Below are 19,524 nucleotides of genomic sequence, written 5' to 3'. Positions count from 1 at the left end.
TAGAGAAGAGAAAAGAAAAAAAAATAAGGTCATGGAGATACCTATTACTTTCTCCAGCAGTTTCATCATTATGTTTTTTCTAATAAAGCAGTTAAGAAAGCTTTTTTCAATTCTTAAAACAATCGTTGAAGTTCTCCGAAAATGTTCAGTCTTGAATAATACATTTTGCTGCCACAAGTCAATCAGTCCTTGTTTTTAAATGACGCATTGGATCATATTAACAGATCAGTGGTGGGATTCAAAAATTTTTACTACCGGTTCTGTGGGTGTAGCTTAGTGGGCGTGGCAGGGGAAGGATACTGTAAAATCTCCATTCCCACCTCACTCCAGGGGAAGATTACTGCAAAAACCCCATTTCCACCTGATCAGCTGGGACTCGGGAGGCAAAGAATAGATGAGGGTAGGGCCAGTCAGAGGTGGCATTTACCGGTTCTCCAGAACTGGTCAGAACCTGCTGAATACCATCTATGTAATAGATGCAAATACCCATATCTGGAGACCCTTTACTTTGCAATAATGATTTTTTTAACCAAAAAATCTGAACCAATTTCGTTAAAAATTCTGTAGCAGAAGGTTTACTAATTTATTGCATGTTCCCTAGATATTATAAAGAGATCCCTTTTGTGTATAGTCGCTCCAACAGTTTGAAGACTGATTCTGTAGGGTACATGCTAATTAAGGAGGGGTTAAAAGCTACCTGTGTAACTTCTTCACTCTTGGATAGTGACAGAAATTCCATAACAATTATCATTTTGGTCCATCTATCACATTGTTTAAATCAATATTCTAAACATTGGTTCAGTCAAGTGAGCATCCCCATCTGGATTTGCAATAGTAGCATATAGATCTTCGACATTACAGTATTCCTTTTGAAAGTGCCAAATAATTTTATATTAAGTTCACAATGAATAGACGAATTGCAGAATCCTAACTTTTTTCTTATCCAGGGAAGTGTCAAGTGATGCCAAAAAACCAAAACAACCTGTGCTGTGTTCAATCTTGCCTTTATTACACTAGCTGGTGTCAGTATAAAATCATCCTATAAAAATATACTAATTCTTAAATAATTTTAATTGGGTTAACCCATATTGATGATTCCCTCAAAAAAAATAAATGTTGGGATGCTAGAGGGGAGATGCTACCTATCAATGTAATACTCCCCACTCCCCATTTGAAAAATTGCCTTGGTAAAGGCATTATTAAATTTTGTTTAGCTTAGGCTGAAAAAGTACCGTTTATCATTTTAAAGATGTCAGGCAATGATTCAATGCTTAGACAGTTTTCTAATGTAAATGGAATCAAATGATTTGTGCTGCTTGGTAATAGCTTTTAAAATCTGGAACCTCCCTACCTCTCTGTTTTTGTGGTCAATATAAAATCTGTCAATTGATTCTTAGAAATAAAACAAGCTTCCAATCTTTATTTAGTAATGTAATGTTTTGTCTGGAAATTCTAATGGAAGGGATTGAAATAAGAAATTAGGACTTGAAAGAACCAACAGTTGCTATCCAGTTTAAAGTATTCAAATTATTGGTTTGACTTTTCCTTTTTTCCCCAGGCTGCATTAAAATTTATTTCATTTGTTTATTAAATTTGTTTGCTGCCCATCTTGCCATCCTGGGCAACTTACGTTAAATGTAAATGTAAAATTATTACCAAACACTTTTTAAATATTCTTAGTAATATTATTTAGTAAATATTCTCTATGGATATTTTTAAGGATTTGAATGCAATTACTGTAAAAATATTCTCTATGGTATTTTTAAGGATTTGAATGCGATTACTGTAGGATTCTTAAAGCATTAGATACCGCTCTCTGAGTTGCAAGGGGAGTATGGAAGTACATCAATTTTTTTTTTTAATTCAGTGAGCAGCCTAATACCTGTGCAATCCAAGGTTTTTTAACATGTTTGGCTGAAGAGCTAGGATTCAACAATGTAAATACCATGTCACCTGCAAATAAGATTAGTAAATATCAATTCCCAAATTTAATCTCTTGAATTTGATTATTAGCCTGCCATGCAATTGTTAAGACTTCTAAAGCCAAATTAAATAAAGAGGTGATGGGTGCCTCCTCATTTAATTCCTCTCAAAATTACAGTCATAATTGCTGAGCCTCATCTGTGTGTCTGTTAATGTAGAATTAACCATATTAAGAAAACAGGGTCCAAATTTAAATTCCTTTAATACCTGCTATAAAAGTAAGCCCCCTCCTGAGAATTCAATACCTTCAATATATCCAGTGAATATTTAACTGAAGGAGTCATATTTACTTCTCTAAAATGTGTGATATTTAACTTTTCTTAATAGGTATAAATATATATTTCTTTTTGGAATAAAATCAGTTTGATCTAAAAGAACGGTTCAAACTTTAAATAATCATATTTACAATAGATCTACTTATAAATTTGCCAGTATTTTTTGCATATGATTTATAATCCACATCAAGAGGTGAAATCAGTCTATAAAAAGTTAGCTCCTGTGGGTCTTTTCCCAACTGATATTCATTGGCAATGGTGGCACCAGCAGCACTGGAGCTGAAGTAGAGGCCCAGGGCTTCAGCAATCTCAGCCAGCTGCCATTACCCCCAGGACTCTAGTTCAGCTCCAGTACTGCCAGTGCTACCAAAGATTGCCGCCCTGCACCATAGCCAGCTATCCCAGTGCCATGGTGGGTAGCGCCACCTACCCCTGCCACCCTGCACTCTGCAGGCCATAGCACCTCCAAATCACACATTGCCTTCTCAGCTTACAATAAAGCCATACCTGCTCCTCTCCAAACTGAAGAGGAAGATAACTAGGTAGGGAGAGTACTCAGTGGTATTGCAAGTAGGGCTGTATAATGTCTACCTTTAAAATAACATGCAGTTCAGCTTCCTTTTTTAAAAAAGTTTTCAGGTCAGAGAAAAACTGATCGATATAAGTAAAAACACACAGGATAACACCACTGTAAAAATAAATAAATACATTCTCCCTTCCTCCCCCAAAAGGTTGTAAGAGCAGGCAGCCTGCCAAGAGTCCGAATTTTGATCATGTGACTGCAGGGTCATTGCAATGGCCATAAATGCAGGTTCAGGGCATAAGGACAGGTAGTCTTCAAGCTACAACCACAACTGAGCCTCAAACTTGTTTTGTTGCTAAGTGAAACATTTGTTAAGTGAGTTTGCCCCATTTCACGCCTTTTCTTGACACAGTTGTTAAGTGAATCATTGCATTTGTTAAGTTAGTAACATGATTGTGAAGTGAATCTGGATTCCCCGTTGACTTTGCTAATCAGTAGGTCTCAATGACCTGATGGTTCTCAATGACCCCAGGACACGACAGCTGTCTGATAAATCATCAGAAAAAGAAGAAAAATTCTCCATTAATTCTGTCAAGCAAATTTGATTTAGGAAAATTCTTAACGCCAATCACAAAACTTTTTTCTGTTCTGTGTAGCTGAGATGCCAGGAAGTTAATGCAATTTTTCACAATGGGCTTTCATTTTTGGTTAGAGACTTTGTCTTGGATCTGCTTAAGGGTGTTATTAGTCTCTGTAGTTGTTGTTTGAAGAAAAGAGACAGACTCAGGATTTCCTGCAACATAAAATTATAAATTGTCTGGAAGATCTGCTTTTGAAAGAACAGATGGGATGACACAGCTGGAGCTGCAATAGAAAATTTCTTGGCTTTAGTTGACATAATAAGAGCAAAGCAATCAGCTATGGTGAAATATTACAATATAAACATCCTTAATTTACCAGATTGATGAAATATTGTAGAGGCAGTACAGGATTAAACGTAGTTCAAGAAGAAAATAATCAGAAAAGGAGAGACATGAGCTCCCATTACTATCTCCAACCAAAAGTCCTACGTCTATGGAAGTGTACAGTGTACAGATATATATGACTGACCATCTTATTTCCGAAGTCTGACAAGAATTGCAGAAGGAAGGGGAATACAAGGCACCTTACAGGTCGCCCAGTAACACCTACACATTTACTTTACATGCAGAGAATCTGTACATTTCAACTTATTTTATTTTTATTCAGAGCAGGGTTTTTTTGGTGAAATCATTGGAACAAGTGACTATCCTGGTAAAATAGTCCTGTTTGTCCAATTCTTTTCTAATTCTAAATATTTGGAGCATGGATGAAGATCAGTATTCCTGTTTCCTAATGTGCATTTACAAAACATTACGAGCCTGCCAGTTCTATATTGAATTAGACACATCTAAGTCCATTTAAATCAACTAATTTAAGCATGCCTATTTCCGGTCTGAATAATAGCCTTTCTATGACAAAGCATAGATTCCTGCTATAGCCATACGAACATGTTTTGCAGCAAAGAGAGAAGCAAAAACATTATGATAAATGGAATTTGAGACAAGAGATCATAAAAGATTTCCAAAGACCATGCATCGCAGGTTAGTTATTTAATTTCCAAATATACTGTAAAGGGAAAAAGTTGTATTGAAATTAGTGGGGGGGGGCGCACGTTTCCCTTAGTAAAACTACATTCAGTAACTAGGTGTTCTTGAAATCCACTGTCCAACAAGTACCTATAACTTTGCTACCATAATCAGAGATAATGACTAAATTAAAGGTCCAAGGTGACAACAAAGCATTAGGCGAGGGAAAGCTGAAAAAGATTTATTGTAATCCAAACTTTAGATAAGCAGTTCACATAATGGCTTAGGCAACTAACCTGCTCTGAGGATAAGAGACAATCACATCCTAATTCCAAAATAAATCTTCTTCTGGGTGCCTCAGATTCTTAAAATGTCCCAGAGCAGGAGCAACAGTATCTGGTTTTCCTGAACATATTATCAATAAATTGCCTTTCATCATTTACACCACAAACATCTCTTGGCAACTGCTTTTTTCTGCTGTATCCTCAGGATAAAGGATCCTCTTTAGCTGATCCCCAACACATAACCGAGGCACCTTTAGCTGTGCATAGCTGCTTTCTGCCTTATTCTAAAACTATCTAGGGCATATAAAATCCATTAAGCTTTGTCATCCACTATCCTGGAGGGAAATTGTGTGAGAGTGATTGGGAACAGAGAGAATAGAGACCTGATCAGAATCAGCAACGGGGGACAGTCAATTCCATACCAAAGTAGTTTTTCTGTCTATGCCAAAGATGACAGAAGAACACTTGAACACCTATTGATGGGAAAAATGACCCTGATGAGGGAAAAATGATCCTGGTGAGAAAAGAATAGGATGAAATGGGCCTACTCTTGCAGAAGGGCTCTTGGCATATGGTGGCATACAAAATTTACCAGCAGAGCCCATTTGGAATTTCTTCCCACGTGGTGCACGCTTAAAAAGGAACCCCCTGATTGTGCCAGCAACCTTCTGGAGGCTTTGCAGCTCCTGCTATCCTACTTCCCCAGGAAAAGCGAACAGTTGGAGAGGGGGTTACTTTGCAAGCCCATCATCTTGCAGTGAGCAAGTGAGCTAGCCAAGCAAGCAAAATGGAAATGATTCTTAGCAATATAAATAGGGAAGATATATAGATCCAAGTTAAATCTGATTGCAGTGAAATCACAAATATTACAGTGCTGAGAAGCTGGTATTTATTTCGTGCTCCTTTCTTGCATCCGTTTTGCTTGATTCAGCTATATAATCTGGGACAGATATTTAGGTCACAGTTTTCGAAGTGACCATTCTTTTGTTCATTTCAATTACTGTTACTGACCAAGTTTGTATGCTGCTCTATGCTCCTCCATTAAGGATCAGCTAAGCTTCATCAAGTTCCATATGTCCATCTTTGATCTCTTCAACTTTTTGGATCTGTCTTCAAGTTTATCATTTTAAAACATCTGGAGCTCAATCTGCTTTGTGAACCTATTTCTTTGGTCAAGTGTGGAATCTAATTCTACAATCATTGGTGAAAATTCTGAGAAAGGAACTCTGCACACATACTATTTGCTTAATATAACAACCCGTTCTGGGATTGAGCTTTAGCACAAAAACAGTTCCCGGTGAGCTTCAAGCTTATTTTCTTTCCCTTCCAAGCATGTTGAGTTCTTAGATATTTGAACTAAAGGCTTGCTGTGTACTGGGCGCCCGTGGAGAAGGCCTGACATCTCATTCATGAATATTTGAAACTGCTTTCATTCATGTCCCTGCATCCTCACATGCTGAGATCCATAACTTCAATTTAGCTATGAAATGTGCTTCTCCACGTGTGGATAAGAATAGCTCCACGTCAGTCCATCTCAATGGAAGCTGCCCAGATTTTTGTCTCACTGCGAGAGGAGGCACGGAAACTGCATGTTTGCAGTTCTTCCACCAGACCTTAGCACTGGCACATTTCTGTGGAAAGGCAACCACGTGCTTAACCATTTGGGGGAGCACCCAGTTGTACAAGCAGTCAGCTGTCCCTGACTCTGGGTTTTTGTCATTATCCTTAGGTATTTGTGAGAACTGAAGAGAAAGTCAAGATCTTGCCTTGCCGCTGCTTTCTCTTTTAGGGGAAAAAGAGGCAGTGATATTTATCAGTAAGTCATTTTGTGCAGGAGGCATTCATTCTAAAGAGTAATAATAATAATAAAAAACCCATATAAATCAGAATGGAAGCCCACGCCTGCTTTCTTGAATGGAATCCCATTTCATTTAGTGGGGTTATTTTTGAGCTGACCTACCAAGAGTTCCCTGCTACAGAAGGATCCATTTCTTATGAGTGATGTCTGCACTGAAGGATGGAATCACACACAGGGTTACAAGAAAGTAAGGAGAGGGCAACAAGCTACAGCTGTTAACCCACAGCTTGCCAAAGCTTCTGCGTTCCTTTGAAACATCCTACATACAGAGAATTTTAAATATTAATGGAAACATAAGAGGGCGGAGTGGGGGGGGGGAGTTGTCCTATTTGGAACCATTCCATTAAAAACAACAAGGCCGAAGTCTTCATAATTGTATTTAAAACGGGTGTGAAATCCCTCGGCTTTCCCTCCCCCTAACTTATGCCCCGACAAACTCACAGCCTCAAACATAAACGCGCGCGCCTTAGTTACAAATCACAGAAGCGCGCGCGCACACAGCCCTACCATCTCTACCCATATTCTTTCACCCGCATTTCAAAATATTTCGTCTCTTGTCCCCCACCTTGCCCCTCACCCCGGTACAACTCCATCTTCAGCCCAGCGGCATCTATCGCCGAGCTCCATCGTTTTAAAGGAAGACTTGGAATACGTCGAGAGCCATTAGCCAATATACTGTATGTACCACGCTGGTGCAATCTCCGTTTTGGCTTTATGAGAAGATCGGAATGAGGGGGGGGGAGAGAGAGAGCGATCGATGTCCGCCCCTCCCCTTTGACGCCTTCATTCATTCTGCTGCTGCCTGAATTCCAGCACAAAAACGCCTCCAGGCAGAAGAGAAGGCGCTGCCTCTTTCGCCGCCGGCTTCTGCTTTGTATCTCTTCCCCTCCCTCGCTCAGCCCGTGCGCCCTCCTCCCCTCTCCCCTCTCCTCCCTCGTTTCTTCAACGCTCTGCTCTGGCCGGGTTACGCAGCCGCCGTCGCCGGCAGGAGCAGTATAGTTAGCAAGGGCTTTTTAACAGCCGTCCCCTGAGAATCCGCGGCAGCTCCGGTTGGGTAATTGGGACCGGAGGGACGGCAGAAGTCCGCAAGAAACACCCGGACGCGGGAAGCAAAACGGGGTGTGCGTTTATGCGAGCGCTTGCGCTTGGGTGGAATATGGAGAAGCCGAAGTAAAAGAGACGAGCTTGCAGAGACCAGGGAAGAGGCAGATCGCTAGCAAAATTAACAGGAAATGGAGGGAAAAAGCAGAGCATTGGCCAACAAGACGCAGAGCTCAACGCTGAGTTTCTTCATTCGGCGGAGCGCCCCGGACGGCTTCGGATGTACCGCGCGAGGGCTTAATGCCTTGTAACCAGCTTTGGTGCCTTCTCGGGACGTGGGAATTAGTGGCTTAGATTTCCCACCGCTTTTGTGATCAACGGAGATTGCGGCATGAGGCATAAGTAGCGCCGAAAGTTCCTTCGGGTGGGGGCAAGGCGAGGCTACCGGGATCATGGCAAACCCTGCCGGCTTGGACTCCGCCACGGTGGAAGGTTTCTTAGACAGACACCCGGAGCTGGTGGAGAAGTGGCTGAAGAGGAGAACCGCCTTCCTTAGTAAAGGAGCTCCCGCGGGATCGCCTGACTTCGGCGACGGCGGGGCGGTAAAGCAGCCAAGCAGACACCACAACGGTCTCTCGCCGCGGAGCAGTTCCTCGTCCACAGTCTCCCCCGGCCCGGAGCCGACGGCCGGCGGGCTGCTGCAACACCGAGGGTCCCAGAAAGAGCTGAGGAAAAGTTTCGCGCGCTCCAAGGCGATCCACGTGAACCTGACTTACGACGAGCACCTCCACGCCAGGGCTCAGGAGCCGCTGAGCAGCGCGAGGAGAAGGGCGCTGCTGAGGAAGGCCAGCTCCCTGCCGCCCAGCACGGCGCACCTGCTCAGCGCCCTGCTCGAGTCCCGGGTCAACCTGCCTCAGTACCCGCCCACCGCTTTGGACTACAAGCGCTACCTGAAGCAGCACAACGAGCGGCAGTTCTTTCTGGAGCTCGTCAAGGACATTTCCAACGACTTGGACCTCAGCGCCCTCAGCTACAAGATCCTCATCTTCGTCTGCCTTATGGTGGACGCCGAGAGGGGCTCCCTTTTCCTGGTGGAAGGCGGCGGCGGCGGCGGCAAGAAGAGCTTGGTCTCTAAGGTCTTCGACGTGCACGGCGGCGCCCCCGTCCTGCCTTGCTACAGCACGGAGAACTCCAACGAGATGCAGCTGCTCTGGGGCAAAGGCACCGTCGGTTATGTGGCCGAGCACGGTGAGACCGTCAACATGCCCGACGTTTACCAGGTACGGCTGGCATTTCAGCAGCCCTCTTGGCGACTCGATAACCATAACAGAATAACTTTATAAAACTAAGGTCTCCGGTTTAGACGGTAAAAAAAAAAAAAACCAACACCACCAAAACAAAATCCTGCTTAAATTCATACTGTAGTTATCCAGAAGGGCAGCGTGGGAAGAAATCTGTTTAGATGAAAGCATAATATCTTGCAGAAATGCAAGAGATCTCCCCCTGGTGCCGGTTATCTAGGAGCTGTTACACATGTTTTGTGGCGAGTTGGGAGCAAAGAGATTTCGTATTTATGTTTAAATATACGTTCATGTATAAATACAACGTGCTGTGAGAGAAGGTTGTTTGCAGTCAGAGTAGCCGAAAGAGTGGTTCCTTTGTGCTTATATGTGTGTGATTAAAGGATTCAGATGAGTGAGAGATAGATGGCAGCAGTTGTGTAATAATTTATGGCCAAAGAATCCTGTGTGGATTAAATTAAAGACTCAAGATAAGTCATGCATATTTTTTCCTCAATGGCCAACTAGAGGCTGAAGCAAAACACAAGTAGTCTTATTTTATTCTTCAGCAATTAGTATTGAGAAGTTTATTCTTGCTTTGACTGCTAAACCTAATCGGTTTCTTGATTAATAACCGTTATAGCCTTGCCATCCCTCAAATAAATGCGCTTCTGATCACTTGTTTAAGTCCAGCTGGATCTCTAGATAATAGTAATTTTGGACCCATGAAGGTGCCTATCAGTGTATCCAAAAGCGAACCACAGTGATGCCAAAATGACAACATGCATGTAATAACCATTATGTAAAAATAAAAGGCTCAATTTGCCCTTCTGATTGCATTCATTTGTATTTATTCCAGCTGTAGGGATGGGATAGTTTGGCCGGTGCATAGTATTTAAAGGGAACATCATGGATTTATGTGAAAACATTTTGGTTTTGACTGTTTTACTCTTAATATTGCTATGTATCATTTCATAAATAATTTGGAAAATATGCATTGGAAAATAGGGGAGTGTAAATAGAGAACTCTTGTCTGTAGGCATCTAAAGAAAATAAGGGACAAAACATCCATTGCAACTTAAGCTGCACCGTTACATGCCGTATCATGATGCAAATACGAAAGGGTAGAGTTCATATCCTGATGTCACAATGCACAGGTAGTGTTCTCACATCAACATGATCAGCAGCATCAAGAGAGATATCTATGCCCTTGACTGCAACTTTTGAAAGCAGCCATCTCTATTCCCAGGATCACATACTGCGCTCTGCAGCTAAAATATCCTGGGAAAAGATTTGGCTGCTTTAAAGAGGTGCAGATAAATTCACATTTCCCTTTTGAAATGGAATCCAAAACATTGCACAGAACTAATTTTTAGTCCTTGGTCTAATATTCCTTAACATGGTATTTGCTTTTTTAAACTGCTTTGTACATTATGTAGATGTTTTCATTGGCCCTGTGAATTCTTACCAAATTAGTCATTGCCAGAATTTAATAATCCTCCTGGTTATTTGTACAGACAAATCCATTTGTAGAAAAAAAACAGGTTTCCTTTATGTGATTGACACAGAGACTGATTAATAAAGACATTATTAGGTGGAAGTGCCCAGGTTAGTATATAGGACAGTGCTACTAAATACAAGAAGCTGACTAGCAGGAAAAAAAGGCAGTCTTGTTAAGGGGTATTATTATACTATACCTCTAGAATTGATTGGCAATAAATTAAATGTGATCAATAAAAATACTTTTTTATGTAGAACAGACAAATTAGTTGGCTAGAATAAATGGCTTTTACGTAGATTGCCTTTATAGTAATGGGAGTGGAGGGGCTACATCATGATTTTTCTGTAAATCACCATCCAGAACATGTTTAATTTTGGCTTCTTATTATTTAGTAACCTATATTAAGTCATTTTCATTCCCAAATATAGTTTGTTTTCATAAATACAGGTAGTGTAAATTTGATTGATTGATTATGTGTTAATAAAGTTGTTTCCAATTCTTAGCAATCACATAGCTACATTTTCTTCAAGGTGATCTAGCCTTAACCTGTTCTTTCAGGTCTTCCAATGGTGCACTCATCACCATTGTAACTGAGTCCATCCACCTTGCTGCTAGTAATTCTCTTGTCTTTCCTTCTCTTTCTCCCAGTATTAGAGTCTTCTCTAGAGAGGTAGATCTTGGCACAATGTGTCCAAAGTAGAATAATTAGAGCCTAGTCATTTAATCCTCAAGTACGAACTCTGGGTTGATTTGTTCCAGGGTGGATTTGATTTAAATCGAGTTGATTTAAATCACAATTTAAATAATGATTTAAATCACTAGTAAAAAGGCTTGATTTAAATCAACTCGATTTAAATCATAATTTTTAAAGAGCAACTGTCATCTCTGCTACTCCTTTGACCCACTATTGACTCACCAATAGTCTCAGTGTTGCAGATTATACAGCCTCATGCTACATAACTAAGCTCCATTTCATGCTGAATAAACTAAATTATTTATGTATCTTAAATAGAAAACTATCTTACGATAGATTTTTACCCCAAAAGTTTTTTATTAAAATAAATTTGATAAAAATAAAAAAAATCCGATTTTAATCAAAAAAAATTTGTTCGATGGTCTATTTGTTTTCTTAGTTGTACTTGTAAATTTAGACTTATGGTAGTTAGAAGGCTGACTAGTATGTGAAATTACTTGTATGGAACTAGTTATTCTTATTCTATTTACAATTCTAATAGATAAAATTGTGGGAAGCAATATGAAATGTAAACACACCGATTTACTGACTGACAGTCTCACTGTAATGTAGAGCTCCTGATTTAAGAGACAGAAGGAACAGATGGATTACAAAATACTTGTGATTAAGATCTGGGGCACGTTACAATATTTATTAAATCTGTTCTGCCATATGTTCATCTTTTATAAGGTTTATCGTTAGGTCTCAGCTTTTCATCTAAAAGAGTAAAGTCACTGATTTAACCCAACCCTATAAAACACTGTGTGCCATTCTGGTTTTGGAACTATATCAAGACTCATTTGTCTCCAATTATTCAGCTGCTTTTAACACAAAGAGCTATGGACTTAGATCTTAGTCAGAGATTCACTATGGAAGGAAACTGCTGTAAATGATAATTTATCAAAACTACTTTCTTCTCCTGCAAGCTGAGTGCTTGATCAGTTTTACAGCTTTTTTCTTCTTGCTTAAAAGTAAACCTGTGGATTTACTTCTATGCCTATTGTATGCAACAAGTTGCATTATATTTATTAAAAAGTGTTTGGTTTAACTAAAAAGGACAAATACTGCTACATCAAGCAAATATGAGCTTCTCTATCAAAAAATATGGAATTATTTTATATCAGGGAAAGGAATTGTGCTCAAAAAATTTCCACCAAAAATAACTGTTTTCCAATAATAAAATGTTGATTACAATGGCAAAAGAAATACCAAATTTGGATCTTCATTGTGGACTGTTCAATCCAAACATCAGTGCACTCACTTCTTATATGTTAAACTATGTCTCCATTGTGATTACTGTATTAATTTCTTGCAGGTAGCCAGATAGTGCTTGGATTGCAAAAATCTATCTCAATTTAGTGTCCTTTCAATGCATTGAACTAGAACTCTAGATACAATAGTGGGAGTTGTTGCCCAACAGGTATGGAGGACTGAATTATTAGTGATGTTAAGTTTCTACCATGGGGAACTTATGACACAACTAAATACAATAGTTAAAATATAGAAAATAATTTAATAGGCAAATACCAAAATACTTTACTTAGATCACAGAAGTCTAATTCAAATGTATAGGATGTATAGGATCTGGTCTGGTGATAATACTAAAAAGGAACAGGTATGATCAGGAAATGAAACCAAGTTTCAGTTTTTACAAGAGAAATTCAACCATTTAAGAATATTTTGTTTTGAGAAGAAAAAAGTGGGAAAAGAAATTACCATAGGCATCTGTTCCTAATCAATGTTAAATCAAAGTAATAAAACATCTTGTGAAATCATCCCACAAGTTTCATTCACCTTTATAGGGTAACTGTCAGGTTCTCAACATGCAGAGTTTCCACTGTGATACATATTTTGTCATTTTCCTCACTTTTTCTGTGGTGTCCTATGGACATGACATCATAGAAAATAAAGACTATTGTCTATTGCTCCAGAGGGCAGGAATAAAATAATATATTTAAATTACAGTAAAGTAGATGTTTAATGCTGGGAGGATAATAGCCAAACATTTGGAGCAGTTAATAAGGAAAGAGCAGGAAATGAAACAATTAACTGGAGAGGTGGAGGGTTCCACTTTACTGGATATAGTCAGATGGAGTTAGTCAGCTTTCTCTCATGGATGCTTTATTTTAAAGTTCTGCAGCCAAATAGGCAATTGGTATGATAGTCTTAGTGGACCCTTTCAAACGGTTGCATTCCATGAATTTAGTTTTCATTTTAACTCCCATTTTTCCTACTATTACTTCTGTAGAACTACCATAACCAGGATGACTAGAAATGGTAGCAAAGAGTTCATTTTTTTGTACCTCTTTGCTGCCATAGCCACCCACAGATTTGTAAATGAAACTGATAGTTCTAACATCTTTTTTTTCCTAGAAAATAATTGAACAAGTTAAATGATATAATAGTTGTGTAGTGCTGCTTGAACATGTTATGAATTCTTTGTCTGAAAGGATAGATGACAGTCGTGGTTTGGAGGGCATTTGCACATATTCTTCTTGTGTGCTGATGATACCTGTAAGAATAAGAATTAACCCTTTATCTTATAGATTGTTACTACGAGCCAGCTCACACTTACTCTCAATACACTCAGGGATAAATGAAATATTAAATAATCACAGATTTGAAGAAATCTCAGAGTGGTCAGAAAAAGGAAGCCGGGTATTTTTTGTTTTGTTTATTGAGTGTTCTTTTGAATATTGTTATGGATCTAACCCTATGCCTTTACTTTATAGTAATTTTACAGAATTTGACACTTTCCTATTGAACATGAAACTACTAGGAAAGTCCATCCAGTAACTTGGGTTTAGGTATCATCAATATGATACATCTCGACCCCTGGTCATCCAAGTGATACTGTCAGTGTGTTTCATCTCTGTATCTGGAGACAATGAGAATCTAGATAGAGAGGAATAGATTCAGTCATAAACCTGATGAAACTGAGTAAGCAGTTCCACAGATTTTTCATCTCTAATTCTGGATGTGGCCATACTCCCTAATCAAAAATGGTATGCAATCTGAGGGTCCTCATAGACTCATAGTTCCAGCTTGAGGGGTAGCTGACAGTCATGGTTAGGAGGGCCTTTGCACATATCCTTCTTGTGTGTCAGTTATAGCTCTTCCTGAATCTGGAGGCCTTGCTCATGGTCATCCACACTTCGGTGAACCCTTGCTTGAATTAGTGTAACACGCTCCACATGAGAGTGCACTTATGGACAACTCAGAATCTATGGCTAGTCCAGGATACAGCAGCATGAGTAGTTTTGAGTGTGCCTCGGTATATCCATCCACTACTGCATGAACTGCATTGGCAAACATTTTGCCTTCTCCAGACAAAATCTACCTTATTTTTTCCGTGTCTTCTTTGGACTTTTTTTTTTTAAAAAAAAATAGGAGCCAGCATTGTATATAACTCTCCCTGGGACCTAAATTTATCTTCTCTATCCCATGTAGAATGTTATGCACAATGTTTCATCTGAGGGTCATTCTGATCCCCCCCCCACTGCATTACATTTTTTCTTACTCAATTTTTCATATATTCTTGACAGGATTTGCCATCACAGTGATAGATAATGTGAGACTCAAGGCTCTGTGAAGCAAATGGTATCTCAGCCTAATATTATATGAAGTGCCAGAAAGGACAAAAGAAAGAAGGCTAGAATGAACACATAAAGATTCAAAATCAAGTGAGCAGAAACTATTACGTCAGAACACACCTTTGTTCAGTCTTTCTCAACTCTTTTATCCTGGAGGAAACCTTGAAATATAATGTTCAGTTCTCAAGAAAGCCCTGCATAAAAAAAATCTCTACAGCTACCGTAGCATTGCACAATGTATTAAGTTTAAAAAACAGTGTTTAAAAAGCAATGTTTTTTTTACAAATTCACAGAACCCCTAGTGAACCAGTGAAAGGCTGCCTTTTCGCTTTTGTGTAACACGGTTCTTCTCTTTGATTAATTATTAAGAATTTCTAGTCTTGATGCCGTTGCTTATTGTAGTAACTTTCATTTGATCTATTGTACTCCTGGAAAAGCCAATATTTTCTATGTGCCCTGCGTTTCACATATGAATGTTGTTTTTATATAATCAAAGAAAAAGCTTTATTTTTTTCTCAACTGGCAATTTTTAATATGCCACAATTTTATATTCTAACCCCTTATAGATATATTAGAATTGACAGTTATCTAAACAAGAGAAAATATTGTGTATAAAAAATGAAGAGGCTTAGAAGGACTCTTCAGTATTGAACAAACAAGTGAGCAACAGATGTTGCCAATCAGATCATTGTTAATCTCATAATATTAAAAATTAATAGCAATTGTTATTTTTTAAAATATCATTTAGTACTGAACATAGCTAATTGCTTATCCATGAAGTGAATATATAATCAAAATAACAGATAAATAATGGAGAAAATGATGTTCAGAAGAATAATGATATGGAAAATAAAGTTCAAATGTTTTGGAAGAACAAACATTTCAGCACTGCTGATACCTAAAGACATATTGAGGGGGAAAACCCCCCAAAACCTGTCTTCTGCCCTAGTTATTTAAACTTAAACTTTAAATACACCTCATAATGTAAATATGTTTTTGGATCCTAAGTTTAGAATAATAGGGTATATTCTCTTCTATTGGTAGGTTAATAAATATCAGTGTTGAATATTTAGTATTACACAGAAAAATGGAGAGGATTGGACACATTTTCACATTTTTAAACCATCTGCTTTTCTTCCTCAAATCCTGATGAGTTTGGCACTGAAATCACAGGTTTTACACTTCATTCAGTTAGATTTGGATTGTATTTCTGCTGGCATATGAAATTGCTTCAGAGACAGGTGAAATAAAGTGTACAAAAATATTCATGGCAAAAGGATGTCTTTATATACATATTTTAATGACCTGCTAGAAAGCAGTTCATTTGTGTATCAATATAAATATCAATTGATTCCAGATCATTAAAGTGATTATTAATAAAGAGAAAATTCCTTGAAAATTATTCGATTCTGATCTCAGTCTCATAACAAGCTGTATAAAACTCCTGGAATCCGATGTTTGGTGTTTCTTTAGGAGCTTGATTTACAACATATACCCAGCCTGAGTCAGTAGTTCTTACACTGTTTGACCCAATTAATATTTTCCTGGTCTCAAATTATGTCATTATGCCCACAAAAAAACCAAACTCTTGTTATTTCACACCAGCTTCTTGATGGCAGCAGTTCCAAAATGGATCCTTGATGCACTATCAAGCAATTACAAGTTGCCCCATTATTTCCACAATATGCCCAAATTACACCCCTGGGAGGAATTACTTCCCAGTTTAAGGACCACTAACCTAAATTGTTCGTTTACCAAGACATTTTATACATAGTATAGGTAAGAATATGCATGTCTGTAGAATTATAAAATGGATTGGACTACACACAATGCATAATGAGTAATTGTAAGTAATTATAAACTTCCTACTCATCTGCTTTTTGCTACAAAATGTAGCGAGGGCAAAGAATGTAAAACAGTTTTTGTGTCATTGGTCCATTTCTTCCATATATCATTCCACTTGTCCAGTCATGGACTTTCAGAGAGTGGAGTTTGAATGACTTATTAAATCTGGGTCATAATTCTTTGGACACACGTCTGTGGATGTACACACCTCTATTGCTGCTTTTGATTGCCGGTAAGTATAAGTGGATTCAGTTTGGCCTTGATGCCTGCTTGTTGCTGATACTTATGAAAGGCAATATTGTTTAGTCAACGGTAAAGCTGGATTATGTTTTCTATTATTAGTTTTGTCATACAAAGCCATGAAATTAATATTGTGTTACTATTTTTTTATCATCATCTTAGCAGCTGTGCTTTATAGTAAGATTGGCAATTAAACCTGTAGTGTTCAGGTTACACCAAAATGGCTGGCCCAGTTTACGGTCTTAGAATGGGTGATGAATTACAACTGCTGTTCCACATTTTTGGAGGGGGGGAACCTAGAAGGGTTGAACTGAATTACTATTGTTGGAATAGGGCATCTCCTAATGGAGTTGTTGTAGTTCCTCCTCTCTATTTAAAAAAATATTGTAAAGGTTGTTGCTAACATGGATGTTTCATAATAGCTCACCTTATTCCTAGTTGCATTCTTCTAATTATATCTTGACACAGGCAGTGGATACCTGTAAAATCTTAGCAAAGGACAAAGCCTTTGAAATGCAGTGATTCTGAAGCAGATTTATACTTTTAGATTTGTCTTCTCCAGTCAATTTGGTCATTGAAATTATGACGACTGATCCAACATTTCTAAAGAGTTCCAGATTGGGGAAAGTTATTTAAAAGATGTTCTTTGTTCAACAGAGCATTAGCTGAGGTTTCAACATTTACTGCTTTTAAATTATATTCGTGTCAGGTAGAACCTAAACCAGAATGGTTTTAATTTTAGTCAAATTTCAGCAAGAAACTGAAAAAAACAGCAATTTGTAGGAAATGGCTTTTAAAAAGTAAGGATAGAAAAAACATTCTTTTGTAAATGTTTATCTACTGTGGATAAAACATACTTTTCTTCCCCAAGCAGCATGACTATCCTAAAGGGCTGTGAAATAAATACCCTATTTAGATAGCATTAAGATAAGCCAGGTCAAGAAACAAATACGTAGCACAAGACATATTAATTCTCCAACTTGTTGAAATAGACTATAAAAAATATAAACATGAAAGCCTGACAGCATTTTCCCTTCTTTTCCTCCTATTCCAAAGAAAGTAAAGTCTGTTTTCCTGAACTAAGCTCATGTTTTACTAATGGTGGCCACATATTTTCTTCAAAGCCAACTTTGTTTCCCTCTGCAAAATTTCTTCAAACAGAATATAACAACCTCAGCAGTACTTTAAAAAGTGTTATTTAAGGAAGCATTAAAAAAAAGCATCTGCACTTGTAGTTCACAGTCATGTCTTCCTTCTGATGCAAGTGCTAAAATTCTTCCTCGTAGTTATAGTTGAAAGTAGTTTGGAGATTGCAACTAAACAGAGTGCAACAACACCCATAACATTCTTCCAAGACCAGCTGTATGTTTTCTCCTGGATTTCAACTTTTCATGGATGATGTTGAGGATCTTTAACAGTTTGGGACATCAGTACTTAGAAGCACTTCTAGGATGTATCTGCTGTTATTTTAAGATATACACAGAGTGGGACTCTTAGTGTCCCTTGGCTAGGATAATTATGTGAAGTGGAGATATGGCAGATACTTTAGTGGCACCTTGATTTTGGAATATCATTCCCCCAAAGACTGGCTAACACCTGATTCATCCCGAGCCTTTTGGCTCTAGCTCAACACTAACTTTTTTTCTTATGTTAAAAATGTAGCATTTGGAGCCTGATCATGCGTTTAATCACTTACGTGATTTTCTATTAGGGATTCTTGCTGATTTAATTTAAATAATTTTATTTTATTTATATCCTACCTTTATCATATTTCTAAAAAAATCAAGATGGAGAACACACACAATACTCCTTTCTCTTCCTATTTTCCCCACAACAACAATCCTGTGAGGTGAATTAGACAGAAAGAGAGGGACTAGCCCATCATGCCTTTCATGCTTAAGGATATATTTTACTTGGTGGTAGGGTTTATCCAGTGGTGGGATCCTTCTGGTTTAACAACCGGTTCAGTGAACGTGCTGTGCGCATATGCACATTTCAACAAAAAATCACCTTCCGTGTTAGTGCTAGGGAATTAAAACAGCTGAGGTGCGGCAATCCGCTCTGCCACGCTAATCAGCTGTGAAGGTAAAGGTAAGTAAAGTGCAGGGGCAGGCGGGCAGGCTCAGCTGATCGTCGGAGTGAACCAGTTTGCTCCCAGCTGATCATTGGAACTACTGGTTCACCCGAACCGGTCCAAACCAGTAGAATCCCACCCCTGGGTTTATCTTGTATCATGCAGTGGGATCCTCTGGAACTGAGACTGGATAGCAGGCAGTTTTCAGGGTATGGTGTGTAAATAGCAATAGCACTTAGACTTATATACTGCTCCATAGTGGCTTACAATATCAGCATATTGCCCCCAACAATCTGAGTCCTCATTTTACCGACCACGGAAGGATGGAAGGCTGAGTCAACCTTGAGCCAATCAGGATCAAACTCTAGACTGTGGGCAGAGTTTGCCTGCAGTACTGCATTCTAACCACTTCTCCACCAATGGCTAGAATAATAACGTATTTTCTGTTAATATGGCCATTACAACGTTTATTTGGGTTTGTTACAAGGGTACAAAGTATAGGCAATTTACATCCCATTTATTTTTTTTTTAAATCAGAAAAACGTCATAGTTGGGCTTGTACTAGCTGAATACCCGTACTCCGCTACGAAACTATGTGATCGGGCTTGATAAATCTACACAGCTTGAAAATTAATGAGTAGTTACGATCAGCCTCTCCCCTTCTCTCCCTCAGCCTTGCCCCACAGA

General features: G+C 38.6%; 1 protein-coding gene across 2 annotated transcripts in view; it reads left to right on the top strand.

The window, feature by feature from the left end:
• The first annotated feature begins 7,365 nt into the window (after positions 1-7,365).
• The window catches only part of PDE11A (phosphodiesterase 11A), a 168,783-nt gene continuing 156,624 nt past the window's right edge, over positions 7,366-19,524 (top strand). For both annotated transcript variants that reach the window (XM_034428349.2, XM_034428334.2), the window contains exon 1: positions 7,366-8,851. In XM_034428349.2, the coding sequence (XP_034284240.2) occupies positions 8,024-8,851 (828 nt within the window). In that variant the 5' untranslated portion in view covers positions 7,366-8,023. The remainder of the gene's footprint in view (positions 8,852-19,524) is intronic.

This window comes from Pantherophis guttatus, chromosome 1 (genome assembly GCF_059756535.1).
Source record: "Pantherophis guttatus breed Tessera chromosome 1, ASM5975653v1, whole genome shotgun sequence".
Classification (NCBI taxonomy): domain Eukaryota; kingdom Metazoa; phylum Chordata; class Lepidosauria; order Squamata; family Colubridae; genus Pantherophis; species Pantherophis guttatus.
This window is presented reverse-complemented; position numbering and strand designations above follow the sequence as displayed.